Raw genomic sequence first — 21,462 nt, 5'->3', positions numbered from 1 at the left:
GGAAGATAATTACATTCCACGTTAGTGTGCTGGGTGGAAAATTAATTTCCAAAGACTTCCAGGGATGAAAAAACGGGGTGTGTTGTATGTTGGTTGTGCTGGAGATCTTTTATCTATCCGCTGAAGCTGATCGAACGAAAGGTATGAAAGGCTAATGTGTCCTCCCAAGATGAGGAAATATGCAATAAATTATGGTTTCAAGTGACTGAAGAATAGTTCTTGGAGTTTATTTCAAGGGAAGGATGGAATATCAAATTTAAGTTGTAATTTTATTAGTAGATAATGATGACAATAATGAGATTTTGGTTAGTGACTACCGGTAGTAAATTTAACCAAGATAAAATTGAATTTCAAATCGGTTAAATAGAAAGCTTTTCTGTCAAGATAGATTCATTGGCTGTCTTTAATAGCTTTGAGTGAAATACAATCATTTTTATTTAAATTAGCTAGCAAAATAAGTCCTATTCTCGAAACATTTAAGATTTAAAAATAGCAAATCTGGCTCACTTTTCAACTTTTATCTTATATTCTTACATTTTTGCTTAGTATTTTTATATTATTTAAATTGTTCGCTGCATTTTTTATTTTAGTTTTTATTTTATTTTATAATTTTTATATTTTCGAGAGGGGATTTTTTATATAATTTGAATTATTTCATGAAATTTCTTAATGGTTTTTGGGTTTGATTGGCTTAAGCTATTTTTTATAGATTGATTAATGGACTTTTAATTTTCTTAAGAGGTTTAATGGATCGAAGAGCTTCTATAAGTTTATTTTTATTGCTGAACTTTTATGTCTTTTTTACCGAATTTTTAATTTTTTTTTATCTTTTTACGATACATTTTTTTATTTCAATTTCACTTCATTTTTGTATGTTTACCATTTGTTTAAAAGAATATATTTTACCGTCTTTGTTTAACTCTTTCAGTTTTGTAATGCACTTTTATAAAAAATGATTGAGTGGAATATGCTTTGGTGATAAAATTTAAGTGAAATTTTAATCTTCAAAAAAATATTTAACAATAAAAAACAAAACACCATAAGAACAATCCATGAAATAATTCCAATTTTCTGAAAAATCTTCTGTCTAAAATATTTTTCATTTGGTGAAGTTTTAATCTTGACTTTTATTTTCTATTTTACCATGGATGATTGATCAGCTCTTTTATAAAGACTTTGAGTCATAAGACAAATTCCGTCCCTTCTACTCTGTTTTTATTAAACTGTATTTTCTTATCTCTCTTTCTTCATCTTTTATGATTTTTTATCTTATGAAATTTGCTTTCCTAAATCTAATTATTGGTATTATAATTTTCCATATCACACACTCTTCCAAACAATCATTCCCTTCTCTATCATCATCCCGTTTTTTTTACTCGGCGAGTATCGAAATCAACCTGTTTTGCATATTATTCCTTTCGATTGTTGATCTAATAACGCACGGGAAGATTATACCCCCAATCATGCCGGGCTACACCTGCACAACATAATTCACCCGGTAAGGATCCGTTTCCCGCCGACATAGAAATATCTTCTTTATTCTTGCGCTCCCTTCCAGGATCTTCCAAAACCAATTGGAAAAATGAAGAAGAAAGCATACTGACCAATATGCAAAATTTGGCCTCAACGAAGATTAGCCCATAACTGCTTTACTCCCCCTTTTTTTCCTCGAAGCTGGAACGCAAGCATACGCCACCGACTGCATGAAGCGAATATGTAAACGACGATGATGACGACGTCCGCCAGGCGAATGAAGGAAAACTGCCTTCACTTGCGCTTTACCAATGAATCGAGTCTTGCGAATCCTCCCTTCCGAGATATACAGCTGCACACGACGACGACGACAAGGGCGGAAATTGCATAAAAAATTGCACATTTTTAATAATAATAATAATAGCAATATGAACGATAACAGTAATAAAAGCCAGTCGCGAGGCAAGTTTCGTTCCCGGTTGTCGTCTCCTCCCCTTGGTGGTTGGTGAGGGTTTTGCTGGTTTTTTTTGTTGTTGTTGCACAGGACGACTTAGGCGGAGATCCGCCAACTGGACACTGGATTTTCTGTGGACATGTTTGGTCCTGGACGGGGAAACGCCGGACTGGGTAAGGGTCTGGGCAAGAAAAATGGACCTCTGGCTTCGAACGATCTGACCAACCTGAAGCCCTCGGGGTGGGTGTGATCGTTCGACCCAGCGTACCCGTACCCGTTCCGGGCCCACCTGACCACGGCGCGCACACACACACACACACACATACCAAAAGAAATCCCTCCCTCCCTGTGAACCGTCAGCCGGCTTATCCTTTGCCGGAATCTCTGGAAGCGCACACATTGCACATTGTTTTGATAGATAATCGCGCGCATTTTAATGAATGCGTCCTTCGGCTTCGGGGAGGAACGACGTCGCTTAGGAAGCGGGTGAAGAAGCAGCGACCCTGCTGCTGCTGTGGCCAGGTAGGCGTTTTGCGAGGGCGCTTCGAACGCAACAGTTGAAGTTGCGAGACAGGGTGAAAAGTTGCTGGCCCTCCTCAAGAACGAGCCAAGCGGTAGGACGTCAAGGGTGGAAACAAAAACATAGGCCAGCAGCATAAAAATCAAGGTGCATAATAATAATATTCCGCATTTTTTAAACCCAACGCGCTGTCCCTCTTTTTTCCTGTTTCAGATTTTGCTTCCTTAGCCTTAGCCTTTAGCTTGCCGTGCTGGAATGGGGTGGAAAAATGAAAACAAAACGACGGCCGGGCAAGGAAGTACGACCCCATCATATCCTGCCTGCCGACGGGATTGGGTATGCCCGGTTCCTTAACACGTCTTTGCCCGCCCGCAAGCGATAAGCGAGGAACTTAACTTGCGAACCAAAAAGGAACCTCAACCCTCAGCGTCGTTCCTAGGCGCGTACATTTTCTTTTGCGACGCTCAGCAGAACAACAACAGCAGTAAAAAAAAGTCGAATCGAATGCGTATGGTGCGGTAGAGGGTGCCTTTTTTTGTTACTGATGCACGCTGTAAGTTATTCCAAAAAGCCACCATCCTTCCCTTTAGAGGGGTGGCCTCGTACGATTCTGCTCGACGATCGTTTCACTTTTGGCTGAGTGGAGTGCGTTTTGCGTTCTTGTTTTTGCAACAGGTGAGCATTCCCCGTTTGGCTTGGGGCGATCCGGCCACATTCGCTTTTCGCTAAAACATAACTTCTTGATTTGGTGGGGGCCTTTCGGGTGTTTTTGTGGTGATGTGTATGTGGGTGTGTCTGTGTGTGTGTGCGTACACATGTGTTTGAGGTGGAAGAATATGTTCTGTAGCGCGAAGTTTTAAGTTTAACGATTGAAATTGAAACGATTTTTTGGCGCCCTTTTTTCTTTGCTTTGGATGGTGCATTGTTGGAGCAAAGCATTTGCACCTCTAGTCGAATTTTAAGTATTGATAAACCAAGGAAGGAACTTTGCAGACTAGGGAAAATAATTGAGAAATGCCAGAAAAAATGGTGCAAATTATAAGCAATGAAGGCAGCCTTCACAAGACCTCAACCAAGAAATCTCGTTTTCTAAGGATCTTCGTTTGTTCATGAGCCGTTGTCTGCCCAGAAAACCTGTCGCAATAGAAGCGGCACTATCCATAAGACCTCATTTACTACAAAGGACTACTTGCTCCAAACGAACTCATCTTCTAAGAATCTTCGCCGAATTTCTGGGGTCGTCTATCAAGAGACTTCGTCGTCTAAGAGATCTTTCAGTCTGTGAGGCTTTGCCTTCATACGATATATCCATCCAAGAAGCATCGTGTACCAAGAAAATTGGAAGTCATTGTAACCTATTGGACCTTATTGTCTAAGCAATATTGCTCTTCAAAATCAGCTAGGCAATTGCAGATGATCTCATGATTGTACGATATCCTTGCTTACGCCTGTCGCTTGATGGAGTCTTGATTCGCTGATAAGCAAGGTAATTATTCAATACTTTCAGCATTATTCCAGGTACATAAAATCCATTTAGACTGTTTCAAAAAGAGCAACGAATGTTATGCTTTTTTTTACACTCTTGTTTTAGCTGAAGGAATTTGTACTGCCAAGTGCTAGAAATATATTTGACATTTTGCTACTCATTATTGATTAGACAAGAGCAGATCAGAATCAAATTCTTCCAAAATATATTCAAAAATAATAAAATACTTAAAAGAACCTCTAGATCGCACAACACGTTAAAGTTTCGTACTAGCAGCTGTAAACTAACCCGTCTCACGAAGAGTTGACATTTCAACACGGAACACTACAAAGTAAATACAAAAGTAAACATCACCAAGACGGTGATGTAAACAAACTCACCCAACGCAATCAGATGTATCCACTAGTTGCCGTTTTATTAATCTGCTCGCTCTATCAGTAGCACTGTAATTATCAAATTGTTTTCATCCCAAAAGTGTCCTCGCGTTGTTTTTAATTTTATCACAGTAATGCGTCACCAGCGTGTTCACCTGACGATTGATCCTCTCATTACACCACACACATTAACCGTGAATTAATTTATTACTGATTTTTTTGTGTATGGGTGATGCTTTTCCTGTTTCCCCCCTCCATTCGTTCGGCTTACAGAGATTGTTTTTCCCACCAAACGGTGCAGATGAAAAGTTCGCCCGCACACGCAAAAATATCTTCAAAGCACTGCCCACAGGCGTAGTTTGCAAGTGTAATTAAATTGCACACACTTTTCACCGAGCCTTCCCGGTCGGGCGCGCGTCATCCGCGTTTGTGCGTCGCCAGATAAAGATCGGCAGGATTGAAAAGCGCGTCGTTGGGTAAGGAAAAACACAAAAGTTAAGCTGGTGCGGTGCTGTTGTTGTTGTTGTTTTCCTTCTATTTGTAGCGAACCGTCCGGATCGGGCGGATGGCGTGTGGTGAAGGATCTTCTGAAGCTTCTTCAGACACGACGGCACCTGGCTACCGGGTGCTGTGCTGGTGTGGAAAAACTCCCTTCTCCTGCCCCGGTTTTTTTTTTGGGCCTGGCATTATCTTGCTGCCCCAAGAAATGGGAAGGAGAAAAAGTTTTGAAAAACAACGCACCAGGGAAAAAACGACGGAAAAAAGGCACAAAGCTTCACCGCGGAAAGTTTTCCACGCCGCAGAAAAACAAAATTACAACAAAGCGCTGCTGCTGTTTTGCTCCAACCGGTCCCACCCACCGCAACCAACGGGGGGAGGTGCAACAGTCGACCGGACATCGGTGGCTGTCAGGCTGTGGAAAATGGGAATGGAAAATCGCAAATACGACGAACATGAAATGAAGTTTAGGTACGGTAGCTAAGAAGTTTTGCTCCGACATTCGTTCTTTCATCGCTCTTCGGACACGCGGGACGGGGATGGGGATCAGATCATCATGGCCTCCGGGACGATACAAGAAGCAAACGTATCACGCCTGCTGGTCGGTCCTCATCGTCCTCGGCGCTGTAGCGAATGCTTGCTGGTCGGAAAAATCTTTTCCCGACCATCGTTTTGTTTTTCGTTACAGCATCGAAGGGAGCGATGGACGTTTTCGTAATGCCCTCTTTGTTTTGCCTTCTCTCGTAACATTTCCCTCAGCAACCCCAGTAGGGTAGGAAAAGAAAATTACTTAAGACACGCGGCGAATGAAAGGGAACTGTCCCGAGTTCTTAGGGAGTTCGCAGCACAAACGCAGAAAGAGAAAAACGATTCATTTCATTTGAGAAAATTTAATTAGTTCCCTCTATCTATCCCGGGAAGCCGTTTGTTTGTGCGCAAGATTTTCCACCTCTGCCCTTCATTACCCTCCCTCCCCTCCCCTCACGCCACCCCAGATAGCCAACCCCTCCAGTTGTGTAGCGTTGGGGCTTTGTGGTTTTTGTTTCTGTTTCCCGTATTCGGGGCAAAGCGAGAAAATCGTCCGGGATCATCTTTTCCTTCGTAGCTGGTAGCACTTCGGTTTCGGAAGGAAGCGGTTTCGCTGTCTGCTCGCTCGCTAGTAACTGCTTTCTTTTATTTCACCATTTTTTTTCTCCTCCACAGCTCTGTTTTTGTTGTTTTGTCCGCAGCGTCCTGGAAAGTGGGGTGTAAATCCCTCCATCCCATTCCCCCCCTATCGCCTTGCCTCGGTAGGGCTATGGCGGAAAGCTTCTTTCTTCCCACGGCGCAGCTCCCGTACAGGGGGGGGGGACAGGGAGGCGGTCCCGGGAGTCATTTCGGGGTGAGTAGAGTTTTTCTTCTATTCGTCTGTTGTTTTGATTAAGTTTGTAAGGAAAATTACTTTTGGAACAATGGTTTTAATTATAATTGCGGGAGGATGATCCAATTTCCTTACGCCAAATCCACCACCACCACCACCACCCGGTTGTCTTCCGGCCCCCTTGGTTGCGCATGGCGTTTTTTCCGAGCTGAAGCTGCTGGGTACCTGGGAGCGGTTTCGCTTTCGTTTGCGTCATTGGACGGTTCCCCGTAATAAGTCAAGTGTTTGCCAAGAGGGGGAGGCGAAATCGACAGGGAGCGAGGATAAGTCCATTTGCAAACGAAACTAAAGAAATTGGACTGTGACGGGCGGGAAAACAAGCGCATCATCCTTTTTATTTTTATTTTTTTGCTAATCGTCGTGGGATTGTAATTCCATTTTCCAACCAACCGAATCCGTTTCCTTTTACCTTCGACTCGCACTCGGTCCATTCAGGCACATACCATTCAGCTTTTAGAAGCTGCAAGAAACAGGCGATTGTGTAAACATGCGTTATAAATATTCATAACCGGTGTGTGCGTGCGTGAAAACGATGCCGTAGATAGTTTGCAGAAAATCACTTCACTCTGCACGGACCGTTGATCCGGTGGTTGGAGTTGGTTTTTATTTGGTTAATCCCTTTTTTCCAGTGTGTGGCGAATGCGATTTCTTACCGAAGGGTCAGATTTGGAATGGAATGGAATGTGTGAAAAGGAAAGGCGAAAGAGTGAAGATTGAACAAAATCGATTTTCGGGATTTCCTGTCGCGATGCGGTCCGTTGCCGAAGCTGTGAATTGGATTTTGATTGGGTGATATTTATTTATGGATTTGTAGAAAGGGAATGTTTTAGTGCAGTATTTTTGTATTTACATTTGTTTTGTACAGAAAGTATGTATTTTATCTCGCATTGTGTCCGGCAAGGGCAAAACTGTGGTAAAACATTTCTATCTCGGCCAACCATCACAAATTCCATTGATATAGACATCTTTGGCTGCTTTATGTAGCAGAAACTTACTAAACGATCGGACAAGCAGCCCAAGACTTCGGATTAAAGATGAGTCGATAACCAAAGTCGTGGTGACAGCACCAGACTTCCCTGCGAGCAGCCATTGACTACGGCAGCAGTGATGTACTGGCAGAACTTGGATAAAAATGCTCAGAAAATTAGCTTGGAAGAATAAAGAAAGAGTGGGTTAGTTAGTGTCTTGAGAATGACACTGGACGATCTACCCAGCACCATCACCACATCTTCACAGACGACTCCGTTAATTGGGAGTCAGCCAGCTGTGGGATCCATTCCAGCCTCGACAACTGCGCCATCAAGCTTCCTAATCAAGCTAGCCATCCGACTGGCTGCCGACGAAGTACTTCGGACCGATATTCCGAATGTCATCTTCACCGACAGTGCCAGTGTTCTGACCGCTCTCGAACACGGCTTCTCTAAAGACCCTCACATCCAGCTCCTTGACGACATCCCCTCATCACTTGCAATAGTTTTCTGTAGGATCATACCGGTATCGACGGAAACGAAAAAGCCGACCAGCTGGCCAACGATGGTCGGCTCCGTCCAACCGAACCACACAGCACTCTTTCGCGCCGAGACGCCATCCGCATCACTAACGCAATAGTCGCTCAACACTGGAACCCTACCTGGCACAACCAAGACCTCTCCACAAAACATCGCTCTATCAAGTACAACACCGCACACTATCTCGATTCCAGTCACATCCAACGAGTCCTTTCCCGCCTTCGCATTGATTACACCCGCCTGACACACTCCTACCTTCTCGAAATACATCCTCCCGATTGTCATGGATACACTACACACCGAGCCACCTGCCTACTTGATACCAACTTAGCCAACCTGACAAACAACAGCGGAACCGCCTCATTCGATTTCTACACATCAGCAACCTGTACCGAGAGCTATAAATTCATAGCGCAATACTATTTACATTACACGGACCATAATAGTTAAGCTATACACACAATAGTTGTACCACACACGTAACAATAGACAGGAAAGAGGCGAATAAGGTCTCAAAGACCCAAAGCTACTATAAATAAACGACGATCCACCCCTTAACGTCCTGTTCGATCGTCCTCAGAAGACAGAAGACACAAGCTAAGACCTAATTGATACATAGCACTTCTGCAGTCGTTCAAGACTGTTAAGTTGTTGTGCCTGACAAGTGTCCTTCATGATTCCAGTTCCCAAAAAAAACCAACGTAATTGCTATCTGTTTCGTGCATCTGTTTGTTGCAAAATCTTTAACACGATCAACCCCCGATGATTGTCACATGCAACTCACCCGTTTTCGCATCCGCTCTAACAGATGCATTAGCCATTGTGTCGTGTCAACTGGTCACATGCACACAAAGAATGGCCTACCCGCTAAATGGCTTCCCAAAGAAAGCGCTTTTGCTCTCCGCTGTCCTTTTAGCTTCATTCATACTGCAACGGATCGCAACGGATGAATGGTGCTCAAAAGGAAAGCGAAAGTGGATAAGGGATCATGCAATGTTAGACCTTTTTCGAGCCCGCTGTTCCAGCGTGAAGCGGTGAAAGGTGAAAAAACGGGTCGCCTTCACAGCCATGCAGGAAGGGTCGCGAAATCAATCAGTGTGTTCGGTGCTCTTCAGAAAATCAGGTGGAAAATTTCCAATTTCATGCCCAATTTCCCTTTTCCTAACGACGGGTATAGTTTGATACGTTCGGCACCACGGTCACCACGGGCTTGTGAAACGCAGTCCAGAGTTTTCGTATTAAGTGGACACTTTTCAGGCTTGTGGGTTTTTTTTCTCTTCTTCTTACCGACTCAACTCAGCTTCATCTGCCGAGCGTCATTATTTCTCGTAAGTGCATATCGGATGCATATTGTGCCGCGGAAACCCGGGTGACGCTTCCGGGCATGCCACAAAATTGGAACCTGTCCTGCGCTTGCGATCAATCTGCTCTAATCCTGGATGGATGGATGGATGGATGGATGCTGGACTTTGGACGGTTTGATGGTTCACCAAACGGTCTGTCTCTCGCTCGCTGTTCGATTTATCTTGCACGCTTGTCTTACGCTTGCCTTGTAATCATGGCACACAGACCAAGCCCCCTTCCCCCTTCTTTACATCAGCGATACTAAATCACGATAATTACTGCGACCCCTTTTTTGAGAGTTTTTTTGTGGTACTTTCCGTAGCTCCATAGGCCTGTCCATCTTCGCACACGCATGATCAATCAAAATTATATGCATCAAAGCGTATTTTAGTGTGTGCGCGCGCGCTTTCGATGGAAATTCCTTTGCAAAAGGGAGATTTTGCCATAATCTCGTGTGCCAATCGTTTCACCGCGCAGGCCAGACGAGCAGGGCTTATGGACATATTTCAAACGTTTTTTTTGCATCACGTGAGGGATTTTACTTTCATGTTGCTTGCTGCGCTGTGACGGTGTTGGGTGATGGAATCTTTTATTTATGTAAAGGGTTTAGGCAAGTGCAGAATAAAGATGCGAGCCTCTTTATTGAGCAAGTGTTTTTCGAGTGTAATAAAAATTTGGTATAATAATTCACATTCACATACATGTACGAACCGGGCAAGAGATTCAGCAGATTAATAATAAACTCCCAAATTATTGTAACATACTCTTCTTATCGCCCCTGCCAGACGGTGATGCATCATCGCTGCGGAAGGGCGTGTACACCTTGATGCGCAAGGATTCCTCGGACATTCTTAATCAACTCCTCCGTTTCGCTCCCCCCCCCCATCCTTTCCTCTTTTTCCCTTTCTGAACCGGGTTGAGGCATAATTTTGCATACGCGTCACGTATGAGGTGGGCAATTTTTCAAATCCTTTACCTCTACCAGCGTTCTTCTCATTCGAGAGAGCAAAATGCAGCAAAAACAGACTGCAAGAAGCAAAATGCATCTCTTTGCATACACTATCTTTTTTATGGAATGGAGGAAAAACAAAACCAAAACAAAATAAAATTGCTTCTGCTGCTCTTGTCGTTTTGGGTCATTTTGCCCGGAAGGTAGTTGGGCTGTGTTGTGTAGCTGGGTGGCTTTACGGTACCGAGAGAGAAAAAGTCTGGTAAAGCACCACACCGGTAGGAGTCATCAAAGGGAAGAAAAAGTTTGTATGAATGAATGGTCAACAATTGTACGATACGATACGGTTTACGGAGAAAAAACGAATAATTTTTGTTGAAGAGTTAGGCAGGATGCGATCCTTTTTTGTGAAGAGGAAGCATGTTATACAGTTGTATACCAATAAAACATTCGTTTTGTGTTAAAAGAATATATTTTCTTACTTAAACATCGAGCTAACAAATTAACCGTTCATTAAAGATTTATTGTAACTCCCTTTATGAAATAACAAGTAGTCAATAGATGGATAACTCATATGCGAATGCAGTGCGTAACAGAACAATAAGGCCACGAGTTGTTTGAGAAAAACTAGAACAGTTGGAGATATAGATAAAAATCATGTTCTGAGGGGTGAGCGCCCCAGATATAGACCGCAGGAAAAATAAAAAAAAAATCTTGGTATTTCCTTTATTATATCAACATTTTGGTTTCATTTTATCTTTGGTTTTCGATACTCACCACGCACTTTAAGCAAATTACAACCCATAAAGAGCCATGGGTACTGTACCATTGATGTATGAACTTATTTTGAAAGATAAGTTTTGTAATTTAATATTTATTCAAATTGGGATAATTAAGTGCATAAAAAACTAACGATGAACATGTATTAAATTTATTTATTAAAACTCCAATAATTGCATCCCAGCGTTTTTCTTCTTCTTCTTCCATGGCACTACAACCTATGATTATATGATTTGCAGAAAGGGAATGTTTTAGTGCAGTTTGTATTTACATTTGTCTTTTACTGAGAGATGTATGTATTTTATTTCATATTGTGTCCGGCAAACTATTCTAATAGTTTAACTAGTGGTTAAACTATTCTATCCCGGCCAACCATCATATCGGACACGACAGGTGAAGATATATGAAAAGCCCTTAGGACCTGCGCCAAGGAGATGGGCTCGCATCCACTTCAATCCAGTGTTTGAGATCTAAAGATATTAAACTCAGAGGGTAAGATCTCGAAAATCAACGTTTATGAGTCAATCTAGGATCCTGGCAAATTCCGTTGATACAGACATCAATGGCTGCTTTATGTAGCAGAAACTTACTAAACGATCGGACAAGCAGCCCAAGACTTTGGATTAAAGATAAGTCGACAACCAAAATCGTGGTGACAGCACCAGACTTCCCTGCGAGCAACCATTGACTACAGCAGCAGTGATGTACTGGCAGATCTTGGATTAAAATGCTCAGAATATTTGCTTCGAAAAACAATGAATGATTCGAGAGGTCTCAGCCTGCCATTCCTGGCTTTCTGTGACTTGGTTTTACCCCTAGTATAGTAGTCAGCTCTACTGTCTTCTGAATCCAGACATCCCAGGTGTCACCATCCCAGGTGTCACCCAGGGTATTAGAATGAAGATTTGCATCACAAAACGATGGATTTTCGTAATTGGACTTATAGTTTTAATACATGAACCATCTTTCAATCCAATGAAAAAATATGAACTAGTGTGCGTAGTTTTTTAAGTAGGTAAGTTTTTTATTCTCTATATCTTTGCAGGACATCATTTTTACTTATGCCTGCAATTTTTATAGTTCTTCTTTAAAAACTAGTGGTCTTACTGTTCTGTTACGCACTGTAAAATATACGATTTCACAGATCCTTCCTTTGAATTTATCAAAATTGCTAGCAAAACGATGTCCTTGCTCACCCTTTTGTTTGCTAATCGTAATCCTGTCGTCCTTGAGCAGAGTGGCGCAGTGGAAGCGCGCATGGGCTTGAAACCCTAGAGGTCCGTAGATCGAAACTACGCTCTGCTGTGGTTGTTATGTGTGTTTGTTTGAAATTTGTTTTGATTTTATGTGTGTTGTGGTTTAAACATATACCACTTTTTTTCCATCCCGTTATCAAAACTAAACTATTGGCCGGTGATTTTATTACCGCATGGCATTGATCCGGAAATGTTAGGTAGATAGAAAAAAATAATAGCGTGGTTATATCCAACCTTGTTTTTTTTTGGGTAAGGTGGTCAAGGATAGTTTTGGAAAATATTCAAGAACCGATTAAGCTTTCGTTCCAAAACACGTACATTAAATAGTGAGATCCGTGGACCTCGTGTGGCCTTGTCTTCTTCTTAACTTATCTTATGTTATCCAGAAATGAACTTTGTCTGTATGACGTCATAAACAGTTTTTGCAAAAGTTAAACTGAAAGGATAAGAAAGGCCCCTTTAAATCGAAAGAAAGGGTTTAACATCTCATCTTCTTCTAGCTAGGACGCTTCCAATTCACAATTATCACCAGAGCAGAGTGGCGCAGTGGAAGCGCGCATGGGCTCCATAAACCCTGAGGTCCGTAGATCGAAACTACGCTCTGCTGTTTTTGTGATACGATGTCGTCTTTTTTTGTAACAGCTGGCGGCTGCTTATTTGTTACATGTAGTGAGTTTACAACAAAATGTCGAACGTGCTAGTCTATCATCCAGCTCTGATAGCTGCTGTCATCGACACACGATGCTCCACGTTCGAATCGTTCAAAGTGTACCCTATTGTTATTTATTTGGTGTCAAGTATCTAGCACAGCTTAACCATAGCCAACTATGACCGATGAGATTAGTATGTCGTATATACATGTATAGTGAATAATCTTCTATTACGATCTTCAGAGCAAGCACAGGTGCGGTTTTGGAAAAAAATGAGTTATTAGACAAGGCTTATTCTCGCTCGGCAGCTAGTAGGCTGGTCCTTCTTCATCGGTCCCTTCCGCTTTTCTTGTACAGACTATGAATATTAATCCTCTCAAGAATTCTCTACAATGAACAAGCCCTTCATTGATGGACCTCCTCCTCCTATAACTATTTTCAATGGTATCGCTAGTTCCATGTAGATACAGTGTGATTTTGTGGGTAGTTTGCAAGTCAGTGGCTGTCTCCAGTATAGCCAATAGATTGAATGCTCAAAATCTTGAACACATCCGAGAAATTTGCTGCTCAAAATCTTGGAACCAAGCAGCCTAGATGAGATGAGAGAGAGACAGGTTATGGTTTTTATACCGTGAACATAATTCGTTACTGAAGAGCACTGGCGGATTTAGCACCTTGGAGGTTCAAAGGCGGCTTGGAAGTAAGGGACCTCCACGTCCACTTTGGAACTGCTCAGTTTATTGTAAGTTATGCACCCCGTTAAGTTGTATCATAGGTGATCTTCCTTTGAAATAAAACTAGCAAGAATATTCGTCCTTGACAACCCTTTTCAATGCTAATTTGCGTTGCTTTCGTCACCAAGCAGGGTGGCGCAGTGGAAGCGCGCTTGGACCGAAGATCCATGAGGTCCGTAGATCGAAACTACGCTCTGCTGTTGCTGTTGTTCTCAATGCCTAGTTTTATCTTTTTAACAGTAGAGCTAAGCATTTCTCTGTTTCCTTTTGGGAGGGTAGTTTTGTATGATCATGATGACGGTGAAGCACAATTAAAATAAATCCTTTAATAATTAGATCGACAAGCATTTTATTGCTGTTTTCCTAACGTACTCTCGCAGTTAAGGATCACTCTTCTCTTTCGGTGCACTGTTCCATAATCTTACTGTTTTCTCAAAATAATTGTCCGATTTCATTGCTACCCGGTGATAAAGTGAACGTGACGATAACGACACACACCGAGCAGCTTACCTTCCTGTGTGCAGGATGCCAGCCAGCGATCGAATAAGAGGATGCGTTCGAAAGGGGCCTCGCATGCGACAGACACGAAGAAGCAGGAAGTGTATATGATGCAGGTTTGCCTTGTTCTTGAGGTTACTTTTATAGCCAGTTTCGCGGTAGCCCTTGCCACTATGGTAGCCATCCGGGTACCTACCATGCCGTACTGTGTGGTGCAGATTGGGTCCCTTTTTCGTTCTTTGATGGCAACACAAATGTGCATCTGCACAATATGCATCACAAACGACGACTCGCGACCCGCGCATTGATGATGACGGGCAGCACGGCGGAATGCTGCACCGAAAATGGGCAGCAGCACACACGGGCAACCAATTTTTTTTTTTAGCGTCGGCTAGGCTTGAAGGGAGGGAAATATTTCGCCACGGATAAGAAACTACCCCAGGGGCTGTTCGTGAATATGATTTTTCCGTTTTCGCTTTAGTTTTCCTGTTATTAGGTCTCTGGCTGGCAATGAGGTTTTGTGGTGGCAATTGGGACACAGATAGAGAGAGAGAGAGAGAGAGAGAGAGAGAAAAAAAGGGATAGGGAGGTTGGGAGTGCTCCCGGTGGTGCTGGGTTTTGGGGCGGTTTTATGTTGCGTTGCATTATTGTCCCTTACAGCTGTCTGCCTTTTCTCCCGCGTCGGCTGTTTAGTGAGGTTAGCTCTACGTTACAGGGCTCGTTAATGGCCCTGAAGTGCTCTAATTTGAGGTGCTTTTTGGGGGCTTGAATATAATGAGCATTTTTCAACGATTTTATATAATTTTGTTTTACAAGATTATGGAAAGGATTATTAAAAAGCTATAAAGTTTTTAAAAGGAATATTTAAACAACAGAAAATAAATAAAAATCGTTCTAAAACAATTAAAAAATGTGGGAAAATGTATAAATTCAAAAAATTAAACTATTAATAGAAATTTTTAAATAAATTCAACACTGCTTATGAAAAAATTTAAAAGTAGCAAAGAATGAAATAAAAAATTAAAAATAAAACAGAAAATTAATTAACATAATGAAAACCAAATTAAAACTTAACAACATAGTAAAACATCCTTACAATTTTAGAAAAAAAGCTATAACCCTGCTTATTAGTACGAAACAACAACAAAAAACACAAGAAAAAAGCACAGAAGGCTCCTTGTTAGCTGATCTGCCCTTTGGGTGAATGTTGTTGCTGTTTTCCTTGCAACCCAGTTTCCCTAACCCATCCCGGTGGAGGAAAACAACATAAAGACAATCCCGTTTCCGTCGTCTGTCGGCACAAATCGTCGGTCCGCCGACAAATGGCGAACTTGTCTTTACCGATTTATTCCGCCCCTTGTGCAGAGCAAAAAAAAACGCACAGAAAAGCAAAGAATCGTGTGCGTTTAGCTGGTACGGCGTCCGATCGTCGGCTCGTTTTCGGGAAAAGAGCAGCCAGGCCAAAGTCATCAATTGCGTCGGTGAGACCGCGGGCGTCCTACGGTGTGCACAGCGCAAATAAAGCGTTAGGCAGAAGCAACCCGGACCAGGACGGTATGCTTCTGTAGGAGGAGATCTCGACCGGATCGACCGGATCGATCGTGTTGGTGCTGAAGAAACAGGGGTGGGCATTAAACATTTTCGGCCGCGTTGTTAGCGTACGGAGATCCTCGACAAGCGGGCACGACAAAAATGGCACCCAAACCTGATCCTCCTAAGGATAAGGTTTCCTGGTTGCGAAATGCAATCCGGGAACGATCCGGCGGAAACTTCGGTAAAGCGAAGTAAAATTACACAAATTAAAAGTGGAGTTCCGAGTGGGGAGAATAAAGCACGATATGCTGTAGCCGTCTCGTTCTTCAGCCTTCGAAAGATCGGTGCACTGCTTCCTTGTATATTTATCTGGTTGGGGTTGCTGTGACCCTTCTGCCAATAACTCGTTTGATATGTCGGGTCCTTCTGGTCGATGAGTAGAGATCGTGTGGTGTGGATCGTTAATCGGGAACAGTATGTGATCGTTAATAAAGTTCTCTACTGCAGACGCCATTACGATCGGACAAAATGGGGATAAGTCGATCGATCTAAATCATTACTTGTATTCGTTATGCGTGATTTAACTTTTTGTTAGCTTGCTAATAAAGGACCTGATTAAACAAAGACATATACGCCGAAAAGAAGGGAAACGAAAATTGATTTAAAACCGCTTAAAGCCAATTGAGACTGGTTAAAAATGTAGGAAAAATTAATACTAAATCGAAATATTTAATGATAAGAAAATCCAACTTAAAATTAGATTTGTATGTAGATTTGTAGAAAATAACTCAGCCTAACCTCTAGCCGAAACCTCTAGCTTTAGCGGTCATTATCATTTTCGTTAGTGGTGACTGTTTATTTGATTTTTAAATTACCAATGCTTTTTGTACTTCCATATCCTTTTTTTAATTTATTTTGTATTCTTTTTAATTTTTGTTCTGTTTTTATTTCACTCTTAGTTGCTTTGTTTGTCTCTACTCTTCCAAATGATATTTTCTTTTGCATTCATTTTCTTTTGCACTATTTTTTTAGAATTGCTTTGTTTTATTCTATTTAACCATACTTCTTTCGTTCTTCCAAGTCGCTTTTAGATTCATGTTTAAAATAACATGTTTTGCTATTCTACTGTTTATAAGGTTCGGAGGATTATGAAATTCTATGTTCGGGAAATTCATGATTTTGCTTCTGTTGCAAGTTCTGTTTAACAATTCGTGTAAGTAAGTAGATTCTGTTTACAGTAGCTACCATGTTTAAAAGTGTAATACTTCTTAATAATTTGATACTTATTAATTGCCTTTTTTTGTTTTCTGCTTCTCCGTCATTTAGTTAAGTTATTTGTTGTGTTTTCTTCAAGTTTACGATTCTTCCATTCACTTGATTGCCAAACTTCTTATGTGTGAGTTTTCATTGTTTTATAAATATTTTATTAACTTTTGTTTGTTTTCTATCATGTATTTGATTAGCTTTTCCATCTTTTAGATTTATTGTTTTTCAAATCTTCTTTTTTATATTCGTTTAACCTTCTCTGTTATTGTAAATGATCTTACATGATAACAATTAAATTTTTGACTACAAACATAAGACTGTTCATTAAATTGGCTCAACTTAACTTTATAAGGCTTGCCAACGATACACTGGCAACGATTCCACTTTATACTCAGTGTTGTATTTAAAAAAGAGTTTCAAGTGATAATTGCTTTGTGCTACAAATTTACACATTATTTCACTCAATAGTATCATTTGTACATTATTTGCTTCAGTATGAAGCCCTGTTTGAGAATTTTCCACCTCATGTAACAAACAACCTGCTACATTCCACCACGCAACTCGACGCCATTTTTTCCCCTCACACATCCTGCTCCTGCCTTGTCCTTTCCCGATGTACATCGATACTTCGAAGAACAAACCAATAAGATCGCAGCACGGTCACGAGAACACCAGCTGGCACCGGCCTGCTTGGGAGCAGCCCCCGTTGGAGCCGATTTATTTGCCCGATCCTTTTTTGCTGTCCGAGCACCGCCCCGAGAGATAAGCGTCCTGCCCCATCAGTTATCCTCCTCCTCCTCTCTTCCTTTTCTTCCCCGTGTGCTTCTTCCTTCCCTCCCGCCCTCCCTTTCAGCTGCTCCAATCAAGGTGGCGGCCCAGATCAGAGTGCACCGTTGGTAGTGAGTCCCGTGTGCCGTAACCCACCCCGAAACGGTTTCGAAGTATCGTGCAAAATGGATGCGCTGTTATCCTGCAGTGAACAGTGAAACAATAATTTAGAAAGAAAGAAAAACCCCCGCTTTCGTCCCTCCGTCCACCAGGGCAGCGGTGGCGGCGGCACGATACCGAGCCATAATTACTGGCGCGATTAGCGTTACGGCGTTAGAGGGGGAGACGGGGAGGATGGGGGTGGATGGCGGGAGAACCACGTTGACTAATAATTTGCCACACGCGGTTTCTTCCGCCACGGCATGCAAGAACAAATGGAATTGAGTATGATTTTTCCTGAAAAGCAGCAGCAGCAGCAGCCAGCAGGAAGGCGGTACGGGAGCGAGCGGGGCCATTTTGGTGCGGGAGTCGTGACTTGCAAATTGTTGGAGGGAAAAATCGTACACTGGCAATTACTGGCGGTCCATAACCGCAGCTCAACCATGCGCACAGCTCAATCGCTGCTAAATTACACATTACGAATCAATTTTAATGATCCTTCCCGATAGCCCGATCGGTCATCCTGTTTAAATGTGGGTGTGTGTCTGGGTGTGAGGCTGGGTGGCGTGTGCGTTAGGCGAGGAGAAGTGTGCCCAGCACGAATATTAGGATATCTTTCTCGAGGGTAAGATATATTAACATTTTTGTCTTAAATCGTTTCCTATTTAATTAGATCGATACACTTCCTTCTTAATGAAATAATTTAACGCATTATAGAAAATTCAGTAGAAATTAAAATAAATAGCACGACAAACAAAGCCTCCGATTGTAGTCAATTACGATCGGCTGGATCGCTCAGATACGGGAAACGTAGTATTCGAGCGCTAAAAGTCGTGATAAGCCCATCGCCCTAAAGGTATGGAACGGAGGAGAAGATGAGGGTGGTAGGAAGGGTAGACGATAAGGCTTTTCCAAGAACGGGACTGCCTCGAACCCCCTTCCGAAGATGCAGTTTTCTCGCTCAAAGTTCACCTACACCACTGGAAACTAGCGTGAGTGATTACAGTGCATCCGGACATCTGAGCTATTTGACGTGACGAATCGATTGCTTGCAATTTTCTTTTGCAGGAGCAAGAGGGAGGAGGTTGGGGGAACAGATAGGAGAGGGGGGAGCAAACCACTAAACAAGCGGTATTGGAAGCGATTGATACTCCATTACCATCAACCGGCTGAAATTCCATCCAGCGGTACGCGCCAGTGAGTAACTGGTAGAGACCGGGAACGCTTGCTCGCGGGATGCTGTCAGTTGACAGCATCAGGCTGGCAGATGCGGCGATCTCACCGGCTGAAGTTTCCTGTGCGAAGTTCAAGCTTTATTGGTAAATTTAATGCACGAAGTAAGCTTAAGGAAGCCATTCTACAGCACGATGCATCATCACTATCGTCTACTGGTGAGTAATTGAGGGTGATTCAATTTTACAACGTCTAATATTGCATCCTACTACCTTGAACTACTGCACTGAGTGTCTTATGCGGTTGAACTTGAAGTAATGGGTGGGCACAAATTGTTAGTCGTGAGGTGGGTGCTGCTATGCATGAATGGAGGTAATTTTTAATTTTATGCAATAATTAACTCTGGTGAGGCATTTCACACCACGGCATTGATCAAATCGGTGGGAATCAGGTCAAAATATGAATATATTGTTGTTTTAAAGTATTGCAATGCAAGATTTAAACCAAAGTATTTTGAAATAATTGTGCATTTGAAATCGTTATCGGTTTGATACCTTAAAATGATTTAAAATCATGAACAACTAACAAAATAATTCCACCAATTCAATGAAAAAGGAGCAATATCGTCCTTCACAACTAAACATTCCTTGCAGCAATCGCTCTGAAAGCACTTGAAGCATTCCACCGTACGCTACTCAAGTGGACAATCATTCCACATCCACACATTCTTACTGTTACATTGGTCCTTCTCGCATTTTTTTTTTTGTGCTTTTGGTGCGAAGAATTGGTGCAAATGAAGGGATTGATAGCGCGTGCGCCTTGCAGCAAAATGACTCCGGGGCGAATGGGTGCAAAGATGTAGCAACAGCAGGATTGACCAGCATTACACTGCAGCAGTGCTGCGGCGCCGTACATTGTCGGGTGGGGGTGCCGTTTCGTCGGTTACAACGGGCGGTAGTTTTCCGAAGACGGTGGTAAGGTGTCTTGCTGTGGACAAACCTTGTGGCGATAACAAAATGGCGAATAAGGAAACGGGATTGCCGAAAGCTGGTGATTGATTGGGAGGATTAAATTGCAGTTTGGGTGCAGTTGAAGTTTGATACAGGCATTTAGAAAGTTTCTCATTAGTTTGTTGTAGATTTTGGGGAAGAATTTCATTGCAAAAGTTCAAATTATTCTAATAAAAAAGTAAAATTTTGGAATCCATAGCAATTTAGGGATTAATGAAGCCTCTATTACGCCGGAAAGAGTATTCAAGAACGAAAAAATCACCATGAAAGATAAACTTTACCTCCAAAAGAAGCCGGAGCGATACTGATGTCTTTAAATAAGATATAGGAAATTCCTATAATTTATCAGGGATTTGCCGTGTCTGATTCTGTTGCAAACTATATTTTTATTTGAATTCGTTGGTGGGCTTTTCTATGCCAATTTTCTTGTATTTTTCCTATTTGTTGGTTATCAGTAGCATTAAGTAACCTATACCTTATTAGTGTTCTAGCTATGATCATCTGTCCAAAAGTCGTTTTGTTAATATTCTATATGGCTTTACGATATACTGTTTTTCAAGGAATCTGTGTAAATTTTAGCTGGGCGTATCAAATTTAAAGGGAGATTTGTCTCCTGAGCTATTGGACTGTTTTGTTTCGCATGATATTGGACCGACAAATGATTGTTTGACAAAGGGACATTTTTTATTTAAAAATTTTGCAGGCCTAGTAAGTGGGTCCGGTGACCGAAGCGATAACGGCGCCGGTTCACACGGCGAGACCGGGGTTCAAATCCCATCCAGAGAGCGCTTCCTTGTACGCAGGGCTGACTACTTGGCTATGGGTAAAATCAAGTCACAGCAATCAAGAAAAATGGTAGGCCTCTCGAGTTCTAGTGTCAAAGAAGAAGAAGAAATTAGTGGATCAAAACCAGAAAATATTTTAGAAACAATAATGGAAGGGTGAATAATCAATCTACGATCCTAAAACTTTTATTCTGAATTGAGACAACAGACAAATTTTGACTCTTGCAGTTAACCTACCTTGAATAATGTATAAATTCATAAAATGTACAATTTTTATCACTTTTTATACAGTTATCTGGTTTGCTTGCTGTTAACTGTAGCATTCCGGTGTAAAGAGCTACGCTTGATGATTAGTGTAAAGAGCGGTACTCTCGAACGCCAACAAGGTAAATAAATCCATAAATATAGTACTACATTAGAAAAGCCAGTTATTTTTTCTTGTTTTTTGTTTGATAAAAGTTTTGTATCTTATAAAAAGCTATTATATTTATATCTTGCTGTTATAATTTTTCTAAAAATTTTAAGGTTTTTATATTATAATTATAATGAGTGGGAATAAGTCAGTAGCTTGACCTGATTTTTTTTGCTTTGTTTGTTAAATAAGATAGAAATGAATGATTTGACACACTTTTCCATAAAAAAACATCCTCTATTAACTACTCGAAAGTTCGTTTCGGAGCATTCGGAGAGAATTTACCTACTCATAGGCGGCGACATTCCCTCATATGCTATTCCAACTTTTATCATGCTTTCTAAAACATTCAAGTATTTCGAGAGTAGACAAAAGAAGGTTGAAACATATAAAAGATTTTACTTTGATGTCT

At 41.7% G+C, this 21,462-nt stretch overlaps 1 protein-coding gene across 3 annotated transcripts; it reads left to right on the top strand.

The window, feature by feature from the left end:
* Positions 1 to 4,300: 4,300 nt before the first annotated feature.
* On the top strand, positions 4,301 to 21,011 carry LOC118506257. Of its 3 annotated transcripts, none has more exons than XR_004905494.1 (3): positions 4,301 to 4,378; positions 4,581 to 5,276; positions 6,009 to 8,429. XR_004905494.1 is itself a non-coding variant. In XM_036043152.1 (3 exons), the coding sequence occupies exons 1-3, from the start codon at positions 4,873 to 4,875 to the stop codon at positions 20,969 to 20,971; spliced, it is 624 nt and encodes a 207-aa protein (XP_035899045.1). In that variant the 5' UTR covers positions 4,309 to 4,872; the 3' UTR covers positions 20,972 to 21,011. The 3 variants fall into 3 exon arrangements, 1 of the variants encoding a protein (XP_035899045.1); XR_004905493.1 differs by having other exon boundaries at positions 4,309 to 5,276; positions 6,009 to 6,186; positions 6,855 to 8,429; XM_036043152.1 differs by adding an exon at positions 20,930 to 21,011 and having other exon boundaries at positions 4,309 to 5,276; positions 6,009 to 6,186.
* Positions 21,012 to 21,462: the final 451 nt, after the last annotated feature.

This window comes from Anopheles stephensi, chromosome 2, assembly GCF_013141755.1.
Source record: "Anopheles stephensi strain Indian chromosome 2, UCI_ANSTEP_V1.0, whole genome shotgun sequence".
Lineage (NCBI taxonomy): Eukaryota > Metazoa > Arthropoda > Insecta > Diptera > Culicidae > Anopheles > Anopheles stephensi.
The sequence above is the reverse complement of the archived record's forward strand: the minus strand, read 5'-3'. Positions and strand labels throughout refer to the sequence as shown.

Excerpts from the sequence above, each read along its gene's own strand:
- LOC118506257 (XM_036043152.1), top strand. The coding sequence starts at position 4,873 with ATGGCGTGTGGTGAAGGATCTTCTGAAGCTTCTTCAGACACGACGGCA. Across the intron at positions 5,277-6,008 it reads GAACATGAAATGAAGTTTAG|CTCTGTTTTTGTTGTTTTGT; the intron begins GTACGGTAGCTA and ends TCTCCTCCACAG. Across the intron at positions 6,187-20,929 it reads GTCCCGGGAGTCATTTCGGG|TTATCTGGTTTGCTTGCTGT; the intron begins GTGAGTAGAGTT and ends CTTTTTATACAG.